The sequence below is a fragment of the Coregonus clupeaformis genome, chromosome 11, assembly GCF_020615455.1.
Source record: "Coregonus clupeaformis isolate EN_2021a chromosome 11, ASM2061545v1, whole genome shotgun sequence".
In the NCBI taxonomy this organism is placed as follows: Eukaryota; Metazoa; Chordata; class Actinopteri; order Salmoniformes; family Salmonidae; genus Coregonus; species Coregonus clupeaformis.
In genome coordinates this window covers 39038066-39055725 of record NC_059202.1, presented here as the reverse complement: position 1 = coordinate 39055725, position 17660 = coordinate 39038066, and the positions used below count along the sequence as shown (strand labels likewise).

Here is a 17660-nt window from a genome sequence, read left to right as displayed (position 1 = left end):
TGAACCCTGTTGTAGAGTCCATGCCCCAATGAATTGAGGCTGTTCTGAGGGCAAAAGGGGTGCAACTCAATATTAGGAAGGCGTTTCCCTAATGTTTTGTATACTCAGTGTAAATCTGTATACTAGACTGCCTGTAAGTACAGTATCTAGTTTGTGAGAGGCTCTGCTCAGAGGAGGCTCTATCCTTCCTCTCTTGATGTCATAGATGGTTGGATTCCTCTGAGTGGGCTGTCATGTGCAGTGTTAGATGTGTAAGTCAGTGACCTTGTCCCTGGGTGATGTACTGTGACTCTCTATAATGAGATCGGAGGCCCTGTCCAACCCAGCTGCCACCCAGCCACTGCGGGCGGGGTACATGTGTCACCTTGTCCTCCTGCCTGCTCTGCCCTACCCTGTGTGATCTCTGCCATGTATACAGTGCATTAGGAAAGTATTCAGACCCCTTGACTTTTTCCACATTTTGTTACATAACAGCCTTATTCTAAAATGGATAAAATAGTTTTTTAATCTACACACAATACCCCATAATGACAAAACATAAACAGGTTTTTATACATTTTTGACAATGTAAAAAAACTGTACTATCACATTTACATAAGTATTCAGACCCTTTACTCAGTACTTTGTTAAAGCACCTTTTGGCAGCAATTACAGCCTCGAGTCTTCTTGGGTATGACGCTACAAGCTTGGCACACCTGTATTTGGGGAGTTTCTCCCATCATTTTCTGCGGATCCTCTTAAGCTCTGTCAGGTTGTATAGGGAGCGTCGCTGCACAGCTAAATTAAGGTCTCTCCAGAGATGTTCGATCGGGTTCAAGTCCGGGCTCTGGCTGGGCCACTAAAGGACATTCAGAGACTTGTTCCGAAGCAACTCCTGCGTTGTCTTGGCTGTGTGCTTAGGGTCATTGTCCTGTTGTTAGGTGAACCTTCGCCCCAGTCTAAAGTCCTGAGTGCTCTGGAGCAGGTTTTCATCAAGGATCTCGCTGTACTTTGCTCCATTCATCTTTCCCGCGATCCTGACTATTCTCCCAGTCCCTGCCGCTGAAAAACATCCCCACATCATGACGTTGCCACCACCATGCTTCACCGTAGGGATGGTGCCAGGTTTCCTCCAGACGTGACACTTGGCATTCAGGCCAAAGAGTTCAATCTTGGTTTTATCAGACCAAATAATCTTGTTTCTCATGGTCTGAGAGTCCTTTAGGTGCCTTTTGGCAAACTCCAAGCGGACTGTCATGTGCCTTTTACTGAGGAGTGGCTTCCATCTGACCACTCTACCGTAAAGCCCTGATTGGCCAGGCGTCCAGCTCTAGGAAGTGTCTTGGTGGTTCCAAACTTCTTCCATTTTAAGAATGATCGAGGCCACTGTGTTCTTCCGGACCTTCAATGCTGCAGCATTTGTTTGGTACCCTTCCCCAGATCTGTGCCTCGACACAATCCTGTCTCAGAGCTCTACGGACAATTCCTTCTACCTCATGGCTTGGTTTTTGCTCTGACATGCACTGTCAACTGTGGGGCCTTATATAGACAGGTGTGTGCCTTTCCAACTCATGTCCAATCAATTGAATTTACCACAGGTGGACTCCAATCAAGTTGTAGAAACATTCCAAGGATGATCAATGGAAACAGGACGCACCTAAGCTCAATTTCGAGTCTCATAGCAAAGGGTCTGAATACTTACAGTACCGGTCAAAAGTTTTCGAACACCTACTCATTCAAGGTTTTTTCTTTATTTTTACTATTTTTTTTACATTGTAGAATAATAGTGAAGACATCAAAATTATGAAATAACAAATGTGGAATCATGTAGTAACCAAAAAAGTGTTAAACAAATCAAAATAAATATAATTTATATTTGAGATTCTATAAATAGCCACCCTTTGCCTTGATGACAGCTTTGCACACTCTTGGCATTCTCTCAAGCAGCTTCACCTGGAATGCTTTTCCAACAGTCTTGAAGGAGTTCCCACATATGCTGAGCACTTGTTGGCTGCTTTTACTTCACTCTGTGGTCCGACTCATCCCAAACCATCTCAATTTGGTTGAGGTCGGGGGATTGTGGAGGCCAGGTCATCTGATGCAGCACTCCATCACTCTCATTCTTGGTAAAATAGCCCTTACACAGCTTGGAGGTGTGTTGGGTCATTGTCCTGTTGAAAAACAAATGATTATCTCACTAAGCCCAAACCAGATGGGAATGGCGTATCGCTGCAGAATGCAGTGGTAGCCATGCTGGTTAAGTGTGCCTTGAATTCTAAATAAATCACATACGGTGTCACCAGCAAAGCACCCCGCACCATAACACCTCCTCCTCCATGCTTTATGGTGGGAAATACACATGTGGAGATCATCCGTTCACCCACACCGCGTCTCACAAAGACACAGCGGTTGGAACCAAAAATCTCAAATTTGGACTCCAGACCAAAGGACAAATTTCCACCGGTCTAATGTCCATTGCTCGTGTTTCTTGGCCCAAGCAGGTCTCTTCTCCTTATTGGTGTCCTTTAGAAGTGGTTTCTTTGCAGCAGAGGTAACTCTGGGTCTTCCATTCCTGTGGTGGTCCTAATGAGAACCAGTTTCATCATAGAACTTGATGGTTTTTGCTGCTGCACTTGAAGAAACTTTCAAAGTTCTTGAAATTGTCCGTATTGACTGACCTTCATGTCTTAAAGTAATGATGGACTCTCGTTTCTCTTTGCTTATTTGAGCTGTTCTTGCCATAATATGGAATTGGTCTTTTACCAAATAGGGCTATCATCTGTATACCACCACTACCTTGTCACAACACAACTGATTTGCTCAAACGCATTAACAATTAAAGAAATTCCAAAAATTAACTTTTAAGAAGGCACACATGTTAATCTAAATGCGTTCCAGGTGACTAACTCATAAAGCTGGTTGAGAGAATGCCAAGAGTGTGCAAAGCTGTCATCAAGGCTAAGAGTGGCTATTTGAAGAATCTCAAATATAAAATATATTTTGACCAGTAGTGTCTGTAAATAAGGTATTTCTGGTTTAATATTTTTATAAATGTGCAAAAATACACTGTTTTCACTTTGTCATTATGGGGTATTGTGTGTAGATTGATGATTACATTTTTTTATTTAATCAATTTTAGAATAAGGCTGTAACATAACAAAAGGTGAAGGGGTCTGAATACTTTCCGAATACACTGTATGTGTATTTATATAATTTTAAGTGCTGCCATCTTGAACAGCTCTCTCTTGTAAACAAGAGCTTCTGACACTTATGGGTTGTGGAAGTCCTGTGGGAGTGAAAAAGTTAGTGCTGTTTAGTCTTGTCTCAGGTTTTTGTTCATGTGTATGATGTGTATCTGTCTTAACAATAACAAAATTGATCACACAAAAATTAGTACAACCTGTATAAATAAAGGTTAAATAACATCTCCAGGAGGAGGAGTTGGAAGTGGAGAACCTCTCGGCTCCCCCGCGGCCGCCCCTACCCCAGGCCTACGAGCCCAACCAGCCCAACCTTGCTGCCATACCCCACCTGCCCTCTCCCGTTACCTCCAGCGGGCGACCGCCACCCCACCGGGGTTCCGAGGATAGGGACCGGAAGGCCGGCCAGAGAAACGGAACACACAGCGTAAGCTGTTGACCTCTGACTTATGTCATTACCCCTGCGGCGCTGTCATCACTCATGATCGCGTTGATCCCCCTCTTGTTTTTGTTTTTTTCAGTATCATTTTGGTGCTTATTTTTGGATTCTTTTCAGTTTTTCCTCATCATAAGGACCAATATATGTATGATGTTCCTTTATCCACTTGCTTTGCCCCCTCTTTTTCGATTTAATATTTCAATATTATTTTGGTGGACTTATTATTATTTTGGGATTCTTTTGAGTTTTCCCTCAACCCTTCCTCGTCATAAATGTGGATGTATTTTTGGGTTCTTTTTATTTTCTTCATAGAAGGCTTCATCCTGTGTTTGGTGCTGATCATACGTACATCTGTTTCGTTCAGCTTTCTTTGTGAATCATTCACATTTGTTTGTTTTATTTTGTTTGTGTTGATTAGTTTCTGTCGTTTTGGAGGTTATTTCAGTTAACTTCACTGATTTTGTTTGTATTGTATGGTTGGTTGGTTGGTTTGTTGTCCTTTCAATTCTCATTTTGAGCTTTGTGATTTATGAACACTTTATTGTCCATTTCTTTAGCAGATCATGGAAATATAACATTTTGATTTGAGCTTATCAGCATGTCTTTATTGTGAATAAATCATTTTGTCACCCATCTCTTCTGATGTCAGTGCGTGTACTGATCTTTCTCCTGTCATGTATCTTTGTGTACTGACTGATCTCTCTCTCATGTACCCCTGTAGGGTCCTGACTACAGGTTGTATAAGAGTGAACCAGAGCTCACCACTGTAGCCGAGGTGGACGAGACCAACGGAGAGGACAGATCTGAACAGTCTGACAGAGACCCCTCCAACACCAAAGGTACACAGTAGAAAACACTCCCAAATGGAATGAAAGAGGGAGGGACTAATTGACCTTGTCCAAATAGATTTTTTTTTTTTACGGGGTGCCCTAATGAACATGACCCTGGATAGAGGTGCTACTCTATGTTAGCAGCATTACTAAACTAATAGCAGAACTATCTTCACTATTCAGAAGCTGTATGAGCTCAGATGTGTTACATAACTTTAATATTTCTGTTTTTCCCTCCAGGAATGTCGTACCCCGTTGGTATCGTTCCCCCCAGAACCAAATCTCCCATGATAGCGGAGTCTTCCACCATCGCCTCCTACGTCACACTGAGGAAGGGCAGGAGGCCAGACCCACGCATGGTGAATGTGTGTGTGTGTGTGTGTGTGTGTGTGTGTGTGTGTCGCATGATCAGTGTAGTTACCCTGAGGAAAGGCAGGAGGCCAGACCCACGCATGGCAAGTGTGTCTGAGATGTATGGACATAATCAATATAGTTAAGGAATTGGATATTAGATCATATCTAAAGTGGAATTGGTTAAGGGGGTGATATTAGGCTAAGTGTTAAGGTCAGGCATAGGGTTAACAAACCGCAATCCAGAACCATTCAAAGTCTGCCAGCTGTACATACACTGCCTATAGTTTATTTGTCCCAATGTCAGTGCTCACTCTGCAGGCAGCCTGTTAGTGACAACAACCATTGGAATTCATGATGGATCAGTGTGTAGAGTGGCAAAATGGCCACCACAACTTCAGTATCTACTCTAAAGCCTTTTACAGTGGTGGAAACATTTCATAGTGGCTTTCTTTGTGTCATTGTTTGTTGCTGTTGATGTGGAGGAGGGCAGGGTGCAGGGCGAGCCCCTAATGTTGTGTTCTAGGGTGTGACACACACTGTGGCTAGGGTGGGTCTGTGACTCATGCTTTCCTACAGGGCTGGAATCAAATATAGCAAACCTTGATTTATACACACAGTTATGAGGACCAAAGGCCTCCACAGCTCCTCTTAAAACGACTCACCATGTTATTAGGATAGTCAGTGACGGGTGTGGTTGCCTTCTGTACGGAGTGTGTGCCCACTTCTCTGGTGTGCCAGCTATGTTAGTGTCAGGGCTCAAAACTGCGACCAAAACACTTGCATAAGCTACCCTTTGACTTGGCAGTGCGACACCAATTTTTCATTGGTCGCTATTGTGCCAGTACAAAATGTTGGGCTGGTCACGTTAGTTTTTGGTTCACTATTTGATTTTTGTATTATCAAAATGTATTCAAACAGCAATGGGTATGCAACAGTGGGTATACAAACCAGGTATTCAAAAGGTTTGGTCCGAAGTCTTGGTTGAATCTTTGCAATGCACAATTCAGTCATCATGCGCTGTTTGAATGAACATTTCTAAAGGCTTTCCCAAAAAACCTTCACAATGTTGACTGCAAAGTAGGCCTACCTGGCAGAATGATATCATGATGACTTGTATCAATTGCGGGTCATTTGTTTTGCGAACTCTGCCATCACATGTAGCCTACACAGTACAAACATGCTGCAAGCCGCACAATTGAATTAAAGGGCAACTACACCCTCCAAATTATATATAATTTGTATTGTTCCAAGACCTCAAAAGTGGTCTCCTGATGTGTTTTAAGCATTGTTGTGGACTTAGAACATCCAATTGTTGTAGTTTTTCTATAAAGAAGTGTGAATTTGAGAGTGAAAACCTGAAAATAAATAGGAAAACCGGGAAAAATTCAACCGGGAAAAGATAATTTACCGAAAGATTTAACTAATTTTATCTACAACTGTAGAGTGACTGTTCAAAATCACTAACAATAACAGCTTTTTTGAGATTGTAAATATGATATTGTCAAGTTAAAATTATTTGTGTATGGAGGATAGGCTACTTGCTTAACCCACAAATTAAAGATAGCATTTAAATGATGCGCGCATCATTCGCTTTCCCGAGCCAGTATTCTTTTCATTTGGGCTAGTAGCTTCCAGTGGCACTGGAACATTTACCTGAACGTCAAGCCCTGCAAGGGCATGTTAATTTAAAAGATGGCTATTCATTATTTGCCTGGTTCTGTATGGAAAGCAGGTTGTAGCAATGGTAAATGTAAAACACTGGTAAATGTAACAACTTTTCTATTTGTAATAACTTTTCTATTGTTAACTAAATAAACCCGGTAAATGTAATAACTTTCCGGTAAACATAATAAAATGTTGAACGGTACACATAATAACTTTTTCTGCTAAATGTAATAAGTTATTACATTTACCGGTGGTTATTACATTTACCGGTTAGTAACAACTTTTTTATAAATAATGTAATAACTTCAACCAATCATCTAATAAGATGTTTTTATGTACTGCTTGCCTCAATTTTATACACGTACCACCACCCACTGCCAATTACAACACAAACAAACTCATGCACATCATACAGGAATACTGATATATAGAGACACTCACAAGCTAACATTGAAATGTACACACATGCACAGTCACACTACTGAACTGATACCGTAATAACCACCGGATAACATAATAATAATAATTTTGTTATCCAGTGGTTATTACGGTATCAGTTCAGTAGCAACTTTTTTGATGAATAACATAATAACTTCAACCGATCATGTAATAACATTCCAAAATCAATGTCTTCAAGACTGTTGTAAAAGCATTCCAGGTGAAGCTGGTCGAGAGAATGCCAAGAGTGTGCAAAGCTGTCATCAAGGCAAAGGGTGGCTATTTGAAGAATCTCAAATATAAAATATATTCCTTATGTATGTGGGCAACCGCAGCAATGAAAACTAATGGGACTGTAGCGACTGTGTTGGCATCAAAATCCGGGGAGTGAACTAAGTTTTGATTCAGCCTTGATTGACATGGTAATGGACCAATAGAATTGGAGAAAAGTTGAAAAAAACGGACCCTGCTGACGCTGTACGTTAAAGTGGGACATGTCACGACATAACGTACGGCACGCATTATTCAACTCATTCTGTGCCGTACAGCCTCTTTCCACCAGGTGTAGCGCTTCTCTCGCAGATTAAAAACAAGAAATGATCAATGGTGAGTGTAAAGTTAATTACTCGTGAGTTCATCAGTAGTTAATTCAATCAATTGTTAATTTTTTGCGTAATCACTGTGAGCCATCATGACTCATCAAAAACCGTGACACCCACAGTTTAATTGTGAAGATACATTTAGCGCCGCCCTAAAAACCCTATTCAAATTCGACACAAACCTTCAAATGGGTATGTAATGAGACATTTATATAACTCTTTATAGTGTTTTATTTACATTTTAGAGGTGATAACTTGGACAAATCGGGTGAAAAAAGCTGGTTCCCCACACAACATATCTCCCCCTTTCACTATGACGCAGCAGCTTTCGCTTCCTCACCCGCCAGTTTTATAAAGACCCGGCGGAGCTCCATTGCTTTCTTCAATCATGCAGAGACGGGCAGCATGAAGGTCTCGTCATTGACTTTGCTGGAAAGGGGAGAAATTGTGCTTTACAATGGTATTCATATTACAGTTGACCTGGAAGTATTACGTTTTTGGGGCGCTAAAATAAGGTCAAATGGACAGAACAGCGCGATGTACAAAAGTGTGTTAGCTACCGTTAGGTGTGTCCAAACTTTTGACTAGTAGTGTATGTACGACCCCTTTGGTGTTGCCAAAACACACGTACTGGTATATACCCACACATACACACTCAACATGTATTACAAACACACACACAAATGCACACACACTCACAGGAACACATAGGCATGTGACAGAATAACACACACATACATACTCAGGTAGCATTTTATTTCAAAATAAAAGTATTGTATAATGGAAAGATTTTTCTTTTGTCACTGTACCCAACCCTATGACACAGAACAGGCTTGGAGCAGAACAGGCTCAGCCTTGCCCTTGTAGCAATTAATGGGCAAAGTGCCTTACTCATGGTACCTGAAAAGTAATGTTGGTGTAATTCAACTAGGTGTAATTCAACTAAAGATTTGTGTAAGCTCCCTGCCTACGTTTAGCAGGGTAACATAGTCTTGTAGCCTGCAGGAGACCTAGGTTAGACACCAGTCTGTCCCATTGGTGCTGTGACCTAGTTAGGTATCTGTGAGGAAGTGACATAGGTAGTGGACTGTAATGAACGTGGTTCTGTAAATCATCCTTGAGGCAATATTTGAGGCTATACATTGTTTGGAGTATGGAGTCAAATAATATAATATTATGATGGGCTAAGCCCAAGCTCTGTAAGCATATGAAGCATTAAATAAATGTTATATTGTTCAATAACATTCAGAATCACCTTTATTCGCAAAGGACATTTACATATACCAGGAATTTGATTCGGTGAAATGGTTAATATAGATAATAAACATAATATACAGACAGAATATATTGACAAAGAATTTCTGAATCTGCACACTATCAAAAGCAAAAAAACAGAATACACCCCCCTTGGTATTTTTCCTATTTTGTTGCCTTACAACCTGGAATTAAAATGGATTTTTTTGTTTGTATCATTTGATTTACACAACATGCCTACCACTTTGTGGATGCTAAATATTTTCTATTGTGAAACAAACAAGAAATAAGACAAAAAAAACAGAAAACTTGAGCGTTCAATCCACCACATCCGTCTATGTCGGCCTTCCGCATCTGCTCCGAAGTATTTATGTCTGTAATAAAGCCCTTTTGTAGGGAAGAACTCATTCTGATTGGCTGGGCCTGGCTCCCCAGTGGGTCAGCCTGGCTCCCAAGTGGGTGGGCCTATGCCCTCCCAGGCCCACCCATGGCTGCGCCCCTGCCCAGTCATGTGAAATCCATAGATTAGGGCCTAATTAATTTATTAATGAAAACATGGCTAAATACCAATACATAGAAAATGTCCTATGTCGTTGTCTTCAGAACCTAGGCACATTTTTGGATGGAATCAGTGCAGTTCATCCTCCTTTCACCAGACCATATTTCTGGTGCTCCTAAATGTTATGCAGTGCTTACATTAATGTTCTTTCTTCAAATTTAAGAAATCAGCTTTCTGAGTATCTTTGTAGGGCTATTTTAAGCACAATCCATACAGATACTTTTTTTCTTAATTCCAGCTATAATAATAAAAAATCGGAAGAAATCGGTTATCTGTATGGATAAAATCAGAAACGTATCAGTTTTTTTTTTAAACATATCGGTCGGGCTCTATGTATGAGTATTCCTGTATGATGTGCATGGTTTGGTTGTGTTTTAATTGGCAAGGGGGGTGTGGTATGTGCATCAAATTGATCTAAGTAGTATATCAAAACATAGATTTTGCTATGTTATTACATAATTGTTTGAAGTTGTTACTTTATTCATTAAAAAAGTTGTTACTCACCAGTTAATGTAATAACCACCAATTAATGTAATAACTTATTCCATTTAGCGGAAACCGTTATTACCTTTACTGCTCACCATTGTATTACGTTTATTACGTTTACCGGCAAGTTATTACATTTACCGGGTTTATGACATAAAAAAATCGAAAAAGTTATTACAAATAGAAAAGCTATTACATTTACCGGTGTTATTACATTCACTGTTGTTACACAGGTACATTATGGGGCACAGGTCAGGTCACTATCTGGGATCTTTTTTGGGAGAAATTGGTGCGACCAGTGGAAAAGGTTAGTCTAGAGCCGTGTGTGTGTGCGCGCGCGCGGGTTCCTGCGTGCGTGGTTGCGTGGTTGCTGAAGAGTTTGCATGAGTCCATAAATTTACCCTTCAACACACAGACACAGTCACCCGTCCCTGTAGGCTGTGGTCTATTTCAGCCACATAGCTTGCAATGCTAGGAGTGTGGCTCAGTCACAGTCGGGCAATAGAGAGGAGACCCAGGCAGACAGACCCAGTGAGTGGTTCTGACAGTAGGCCGCCGGGCCCTCCTCAGGGCCAGGACAGGGTCCAGGACACACAAACACACACACCAGGGTTTCTGTTAGAAAAATGTGGCACCGGACAACGTGACCGGCAAGATTTTAATTTACTTGACTAATTTATGGGACACCCATATTCGTAACCCATTATGGCGTCAGAAATCGCATTTCGATTATGGTAATGAATCTTAACAGAATAGAAATTAACCTGTAAAGTTGTAATAAAATGAAGTAGAACGATGTTCTTATACCAACATGACCGGTTTTATTGAAAAGCAAAATATTGCCGTTGCGTCTTCATGCCTGCTATAAATTATAAATGAATATAATTTAAAAAAGAACAAACCTTTTAGGGACACCCATATTCGTAAGGTATCGCCTACACAGTAATAAAACACAACTTCAAAATGTTATATTTTTATAATATAATTTGCGAACAACCTGTCATATAGGCTATTTGTATACACATTTTAATTAATAAATAACAAAACACAGCTGTTTTCAAATACAATCTATGCATCTCTAATTTAATTTAGCCTTGGCATGAACATTGTAATTAATAAATAACTAAACATGGCTGTCTACGAACACAATAATTCACCTCTAGATTACTTGTTTTTGCGGCGGACCTTGGCCTGCTCAAAGTGAGCCGCTGCTGTTGGGAAGTCAAAACTTGCGATGTGCATCAGCCTCGTTACTTTGTCCTCAAAAAGGTGCGATTTTGGAGACGCAATCTTCACAAATGTTGCCCAGTTGCGGTACACTTTTCTGAAGTCCTTTATAATACATAATGTACACTGAGTATACAAAACATTAGGAACACCTTACTAATATTGAGTTGCACCCCCTTTTGGGCTCAGAAAAGCCTCAATTTGTCTGGGCAAGGACTCTACAAGGTATCGAAGGCATTCCACAGGGATGCTGGCCCATGTTGACCCCAATGCTTCCCACAGTTGTGTCAAGTTGGCTGGACATCTTTTGGGTGGTGGACCGTTCTTGATACACACAGGAAAGTGTTGAGAGTGAAAAATTCAGCAGCGTTGCAGTTCTCGACACACTCAAACCGGTGCACCTGGCACCACTACCATACCCTGTTCAAAGGCACTTAAATATTTTGTCTTGCCCATTCACCCTCTGAATGGCACACATACACAATCCATGTCTCAATTATCTCAAGGCTTAAAAATCCTTCTTTAACTGGTCTCCTCCCCTTCATATACATTGATTGAAGTGGATTTAACAGGTGACATTAATAAGGGATCATAGCTTTCACCTGGTCAGTCTACGTCATGGAAAGAGCATGTGTTCCTAATGTTTTGTACATTCAGTGTATGCCATTTAGCAGACACTTTTATCCAAAGCAACTTACAGTCATGCATGCATACACCTCGCAGTGTTGAACTATAATCCACTGTATCCATGAAGTGCTGTGATCATCGGTAATTCATCTTGGGGCATCGATCATCGGCACAGGGTTGGCAGATGTCGTTTTTTTTTTACAGCCATTAATGTCACGTTAGTGTATGTGTGTGTGTGCGCTCGTGCCTACTTGTGCATGTGTGCCGTGTGCTATGCTGTGTCCAACTGTGAGCATGTTTTCTATTCACTCCCCAAAGGAGCGACCTCACTGTGTTGTAGAGCAGCTGTGTGTCATATAATATGCGTCATGTGAGTTTCCTGCATGTATCCTGTGTCCCTCTCTAACCAATTCTCTGTTCCCCTCTAGGAGCGTCCCCGCAGTGCAGTAGACCAGTTGTGTGGTGGGGCTGTGGAGAAGGAGAGTGGCAGGCCCAGGATGAGTGTAGAGGAACAGCTGGAGAGAATCAGGAGACACCAACAGGGGGCGCTAAGAGAGAAGAAGAAGGGGCTTCACATCCTGGGGACCAACAGCCCACAGCAGGGACAGCTAGGCCCGCAGGAGAACACACACAGCCATCCACACAGTCACAGTAACACACCAACACCCTCACGAAGCCCCTCGTTCACCAAGAAGAACCCATTCCATAGCCTGCAGGTAGGTAGATGCACCAGAATGCACACCAGAGCACTATGTAAGCATACATATCTGACCTGAGCTCCAGGTTGGTTCACACACCAAGGTTGTGTTCAGTAGGCACGAAACAGATGAAAACTTTCAGAAACAGAGACTTACTGAGACAGAGAAGTATCTGAAACAGAGACGTATCTGAACTTGTCCAATAAGACATTGTCATCTTCCGTTGTAAAACAGTTTGCTGTGTGTACCTTTATGAACACAACCCAGGGCTAATTTCATTTACTGTAATATATAGAATTTACAATCAAGAGTCATATGTCGTGTTCCAGAACTGTCGTCAGCGTGACGAGTTGATGAGCAGTGACATCCTGGAGCTGGAGGCGTCACTCAGAGAACAGGAAGTGGTCAGAGAGCAGGAGACGCCTGCCGAGGAGATAGCACGACTCAAAGAGGCCTCGCACACTGACCACTACAACATGGACAGAGAGGTAGGAAAGCGGGGGGGACATTAATGTCTGTCGCCTGGTCCCAAATCACTCCCTTCCCCTTGGCCCTAAGATCTGTAGATCTGAAGGGTCTGGATTGGAATAAGCAGTGTAGTGGTGGAGCTTACACCATATCGATTCAACCTTACAGATCTACAGTTATTGAAGGGTTACGGCCAAGGGGAAGGGGCAGAGAGGATATTTGAACAGGGCATAGTGTCTGTCATTATCATCTGTGGTATCATCTCTCTAACACCATACCATTTTCTCTCCCTCTCTCTAGTTGTCAGTCCCTGAGAAGGTGTTGATTCCAGAGCGTTATGTAGAGTCAGATCCAGAGGAGGCTCTCAGCCCAGAGCAGGAGGCTGACAAACAGAAGAAAGTGGACCGCATTAAAGCCCTCATCGCCAAAAACAGGTACTTTTCATGTTGTCCTTTAGTTTGGTTGCAGGTACTATGGTGGATGCACATCCAGACCAACAAAGTACAGTTCGGCTCAGCTTGGCTCAGTAGTTTCAAAAGGGTATTACTGTGGTAATGAAAAGCGACCTATGACTCAACCACATGTACTTATCTTTCCCAGGCATCTGAATCAGCCTGTGAAAGGTCATTTATTACAGCTGGTCAGGACTGGTGTTTACCAGTGTACAGGATACAGCAAATACTGTATACAGTGTACAAAGACAGTTCTGTGTAACATTCTACATTCTAAATGTCAGACACCAGACATTATTTGTATGAAAAATACTTTGTCCTGTGCCGGGGTAATTGTTTTGCGGAACAACCAATTTGAAGTGGGTGTGCGTAACAACAACATCCTGTGTGGCTCAGCTCTTGGTAAAATGGGAAAAGTTGTGGCTGTGGGTTCAATCCCAATGTACTCACTATACTTTGTCGCTTTGGATAAAACAGTCAGCTAAATGCCATATGTCTCTCCAGTATGCAGAATGTGCTCTCACCTCCCGGTGTGGTGCTGAGCCCAGAGGAGGAGGCTGATGAGGAGGCTACAGCTCACGAGCAGGAGAAGATGATCAACATCTCCTATGAACTGGCTGCTGAGGCTTCCAAACGCAGCAAGCTGGTCGCAGGTACAGCACAGAATGGGTGGAGGTAGAGCAGGACCAACCAAACTAATAGTGACAAAGATGGTGGAGATTACTTGGAAAGACCTTGTCGTATGGACATTGATTTATTCACATATTCACATAACAGAATTCATTTGATTTGTATAACATTTATTTTCTTTACTTGTTTTGTCATTCATTAACTTCCCACAACTTGTTTGTTTTTGCCATTGTGTGTGATCGTGTGTGTGGTCCATGTGTGTTCTGTGTGGTCCATGTGTGTTCTGTGTGGTCCATGTGTGTTCTGTGTGGTCCATGTGTGTTCTGTGTGGTCCATGTGTGTTCTGTGTGGTCCTGTGTGGTTTGCAGTGCGCAGCTTGTCCTCCTCACCTCCTCCTGAGCTCCAACCGTCCTCATCTCCACCTCCTAACACACAACCACCACCTCAGCTCACTGATGGGTCCCACTTCATGTGTGTGTAATAGGAGTTGCATCAATAAGTGCGTGTAGTATCGCCCGTAAGAGCCTCCCTCTCTACACAGCCTCTCCTCTCTGTTCAGACTCTCTGTTCCAGCTCTCTCTACACTTGCCGCCTCTCAGGCTTTCAATTGCTGTCAACATTTTGGACAGAAATCTTTCCCCCTTTTCTCTCTCTCTGTCTGACCTGTCTCTCTCTCCCTCTCTTTTTTCTCTCCCTCTCTTTTTAGCCCAGGCCCTGGCGTCAATGAAGACCTACAGGTGAGAGATGTGACAACAGAGAGATGAGGAGGCTCCTGTTTGCTGTAAAGAAGACCTCTACACAAGGACATGATACACCCAGCACAAAGTGCAGACCAAAAGAACTGTACTGGACAGACAGATTAATGGACCACGCCATGCGCTGGGCCTTACATGCTGTCTGCTCAATCTATGCCTCACTGTGACATCACATCCTCCTGTGCCATGGCGTCACTTCATGTGATGTCATCACCCTTTGACGTCATCGCCACCACAACCTCCCCCCTCCCTCTCTTCCCCCATGGGATCACAACTTTGCAACAAAAATACAATAATAAGACATTGATACTGTTGGTTGCTGTTAGAGTAGTTTGTTTGAATATGGCTGATGTGTGTGTCAAGAGTATATGGACTGAAACCTGCTGTGATGATGATGTCATACACACACACACACACACCGTTACGCCATTGATTCTTTCATAGTTTAAGAGTTCGACTGTTCAGCATTGTTTTATAACTCTTATTGCATTTTAGTTCATATTTTAGTTCATATTGAGTTTTTATTCATTTTAGTTCTGTTTTTAAAATGTATTTTTCATCACACAAAAACAACACTGCATAGTAATTCAATCCCAGTGTACAAACCATTTCTGTTTTATACAGTGGGGAAAAAAAGTATTTAGTCAGCCACCAATTGTGCAAGTTCTCCCACTTAAAAAGATGAGAGAGGCCTGTAATTTTCATCATAGATACACGTCAACTATGACAGACAAATTGAGGAGAAAAAATCCAGAAAATCACATTGTAGGATTTTAAATGAATTTATTTGCAAATTATGGTGGAAAATAAGTATTTGGTCACCTACAAACAAGCAATATTTCTGACTCTCACAGACCTGTAACTTCTTCTTTAAGAGGCTCCTCTGTCCTCCACTCGTTACCTGTATTAATGGCACCTGTTTAAACTTGTTATCAGTATAAAAGACACCTGTCCACAACCTCAAACAGTCACACTCCAAACTCCACTATGGCCAAGACCAAAGAGCTGTCAAAGGACACCAGAAACAAAATTGTAGACCTGCACCAGGCTGGGAAGACTGAATCTGCAATAGGTAAGCAGCTTGGTTTGAAGAAATCAACTGTGGGAGCAATTATTAGGAAATGGAAGACATACAAGACCACTGATAATCTCCCTCGATCTGGGGCTCCACGCAAGGTCTCACCCCGTGGGGTCAAAATGATCACAAGAACGGTGAGCAAAAATCCCAGAACCACACGGGGGGACCTAGTGAATGACCTGCAGAGAGCTGGGACCAAAGTAACAAAGCCTACCATCAGTAACACACTACGCCGCCAGGGACTCAAATCCTGCAGTGCCAGACGTGTCCCCCTGCTTAAGCCAGTACATGTCCAGGCCCGTTTGAAGTTTGCTAGAGTGCATTTGGATGATCCAGAAGAGGATTGGGAGAATGTCATATGGTCAGATGAAACCAAAATAGAACTTTTTGGTAAAAACTCAACTCGTCGTGTTTGGAGGACAAAGAATGCTGAGTTGCATCCAAAGAACACCATACCTACTGTGAAGCATGGGGGTGGAAACATCATGCTTTGGGGCTGTTTTTCTGCAAAGGGACCAGGACGACTGATCTGTGTAAAGGAAAGAATGAATGGGGCCATGTATCGTGAGATATTGAGTGAAAACCTCCTTCCATCAGCAAGGGCATTGAAGATGAAACGTGGCTGGGTCTTTCAGCATGACAATGATCCCAAACACACCGCCCGGGCAACGAAGGAGTGGCTTCGTAAGAAGCATTTCAAGGTCCTGGAGTGGCCTAGCCAATCTCCAGATCTCAACCCCATAGAAAATCTTTGGAGGGAGTTGAAAGTATGTGTTGCCCAGCGACAACCCCAAAACATCACTGCTCTAGAGGAGATCTGCATGGAGGAATGGGCCAAAATACCAGCAACAGTGTGTGAAAACCTTGTGAAGACTTACAGAAAATGTTTGACCTGTGTCATTGCCAACAAAGGGTATATAACAAAGTATTGAGAAACTTTTGTTATTGACCAAATACTTATTTTCCACCATAATTTGCAAATAAATTCATAAAAAATCCTACAATGTGATTTTCTGGATTGTATATAAGAAGAAAGAAATATAGTTGATTTATAATTCAAAGAAGGTGCCACTTTATTCCTACTGCAGAATAAGGATGTAACATTATTTTTCTGGTTGGTTGTAATTATATTTATAAGTCAGATTTTCTGCAGTTCCCTGTCTGTGTCCCAAATGGCACCATATTCCCTATGAAGTGCACTAATTTTGACCTGGGCCCTATGGGCTCTAGTCAAAGGTAGTCCACTATATTTATGTAGGGCATTACTTTTAATCAGGGTTCATAGAACTCCTGAAAAAGTAATGCACGATATAGGGAATAGTGTGCCATTTCAGACAAACACCATGTCGCGCTGTTGTTGCCGACACACGTGAATGTTTTGGCTTTAAAAAGAGATGCTTTGTTTAGTTTTTCTATTGCTGAGAAGAAAAGAGAATATATATTTTGACCAGATCCCTATGGGCCCTGGTCAAAATAAGTACACTATATAAGGAATAAGGGGCCATTTGAGACTCTCACACTTTTTCATTTTACAAAATGTAATTACCAAGAAGTTGTGTATATACACTGTACACGGTACGGAGGGATGAGATGGGAGGATGTAGGTTATACAGTGCATTCGGAAAGTATTCAGACGCCTTGACTTTTTCCACATCTTGTTACGTTACAGCCTTATTCTAAAATAGATTAAATTGTTTTTTCCCTCATCAATCTACACACAATACCCCATAATGACAAAGCAAAAACACATTTTTAGAAATGTTTGCAAATGTATTAAATATATATATATATATATATATATATATATATATATATATATATATATATATATATATATATATATATATATATCATATATATGTATTAAATATATATATATATATATATATATATATATATATTTATTTATATATATATATATA

General features: G+C 41.6%; 1 protein-coding gene across 1 annotated transcript in view; it reads left to right on the top strand.

The window, feature by feature from the left end:
- LOC121577187 (pleckstrin homology domain-containing family A member 5-like) overlaps positions 1 to 15318 on the top strand; it is a 94936-nt gene extending 79618 nt beyond the window's left edge. Inside the window, exons 18-26 of the mRNA XM_045223553.1 lie at positions 3412 to 3606; positions 4340 to 4457; positions 4689 to 4813; positions 12086 to 12373; positions 12685 to 12843; positions 13124 to 13257; positions 13780 to 13928; positions 14274 to 14422; positions 14612 to 15318. Coding sequence (XP_045079488.1) covers positions 3412 to 3606; positions 4340 to 4457; positions 4689 to 4813; positions 12086 to 12373; positions 12685 to 12843; positions 13124 to 13257; positions 13780 to 13928; positions 14274 to 14386 — 1281 coding nt within the window. The 3' untranslated portion in view covers positions 14387 to 14422; positions 14612 to 15318. The remainder of the gene's footprint in view (positions 1 to 3411; positions 3607 to 4339; positions 4458 to 4688; positions 4814 to 12085; positions 12374 to 12684; positions 12844 to 13123; positions 13258 to 13779; positions 13929 to 14273; positions 14423 to 14611) is intronic.
- The last annotated feature ends 2342 nt before the right edge of the window (positions 15319 to 17660 follow it).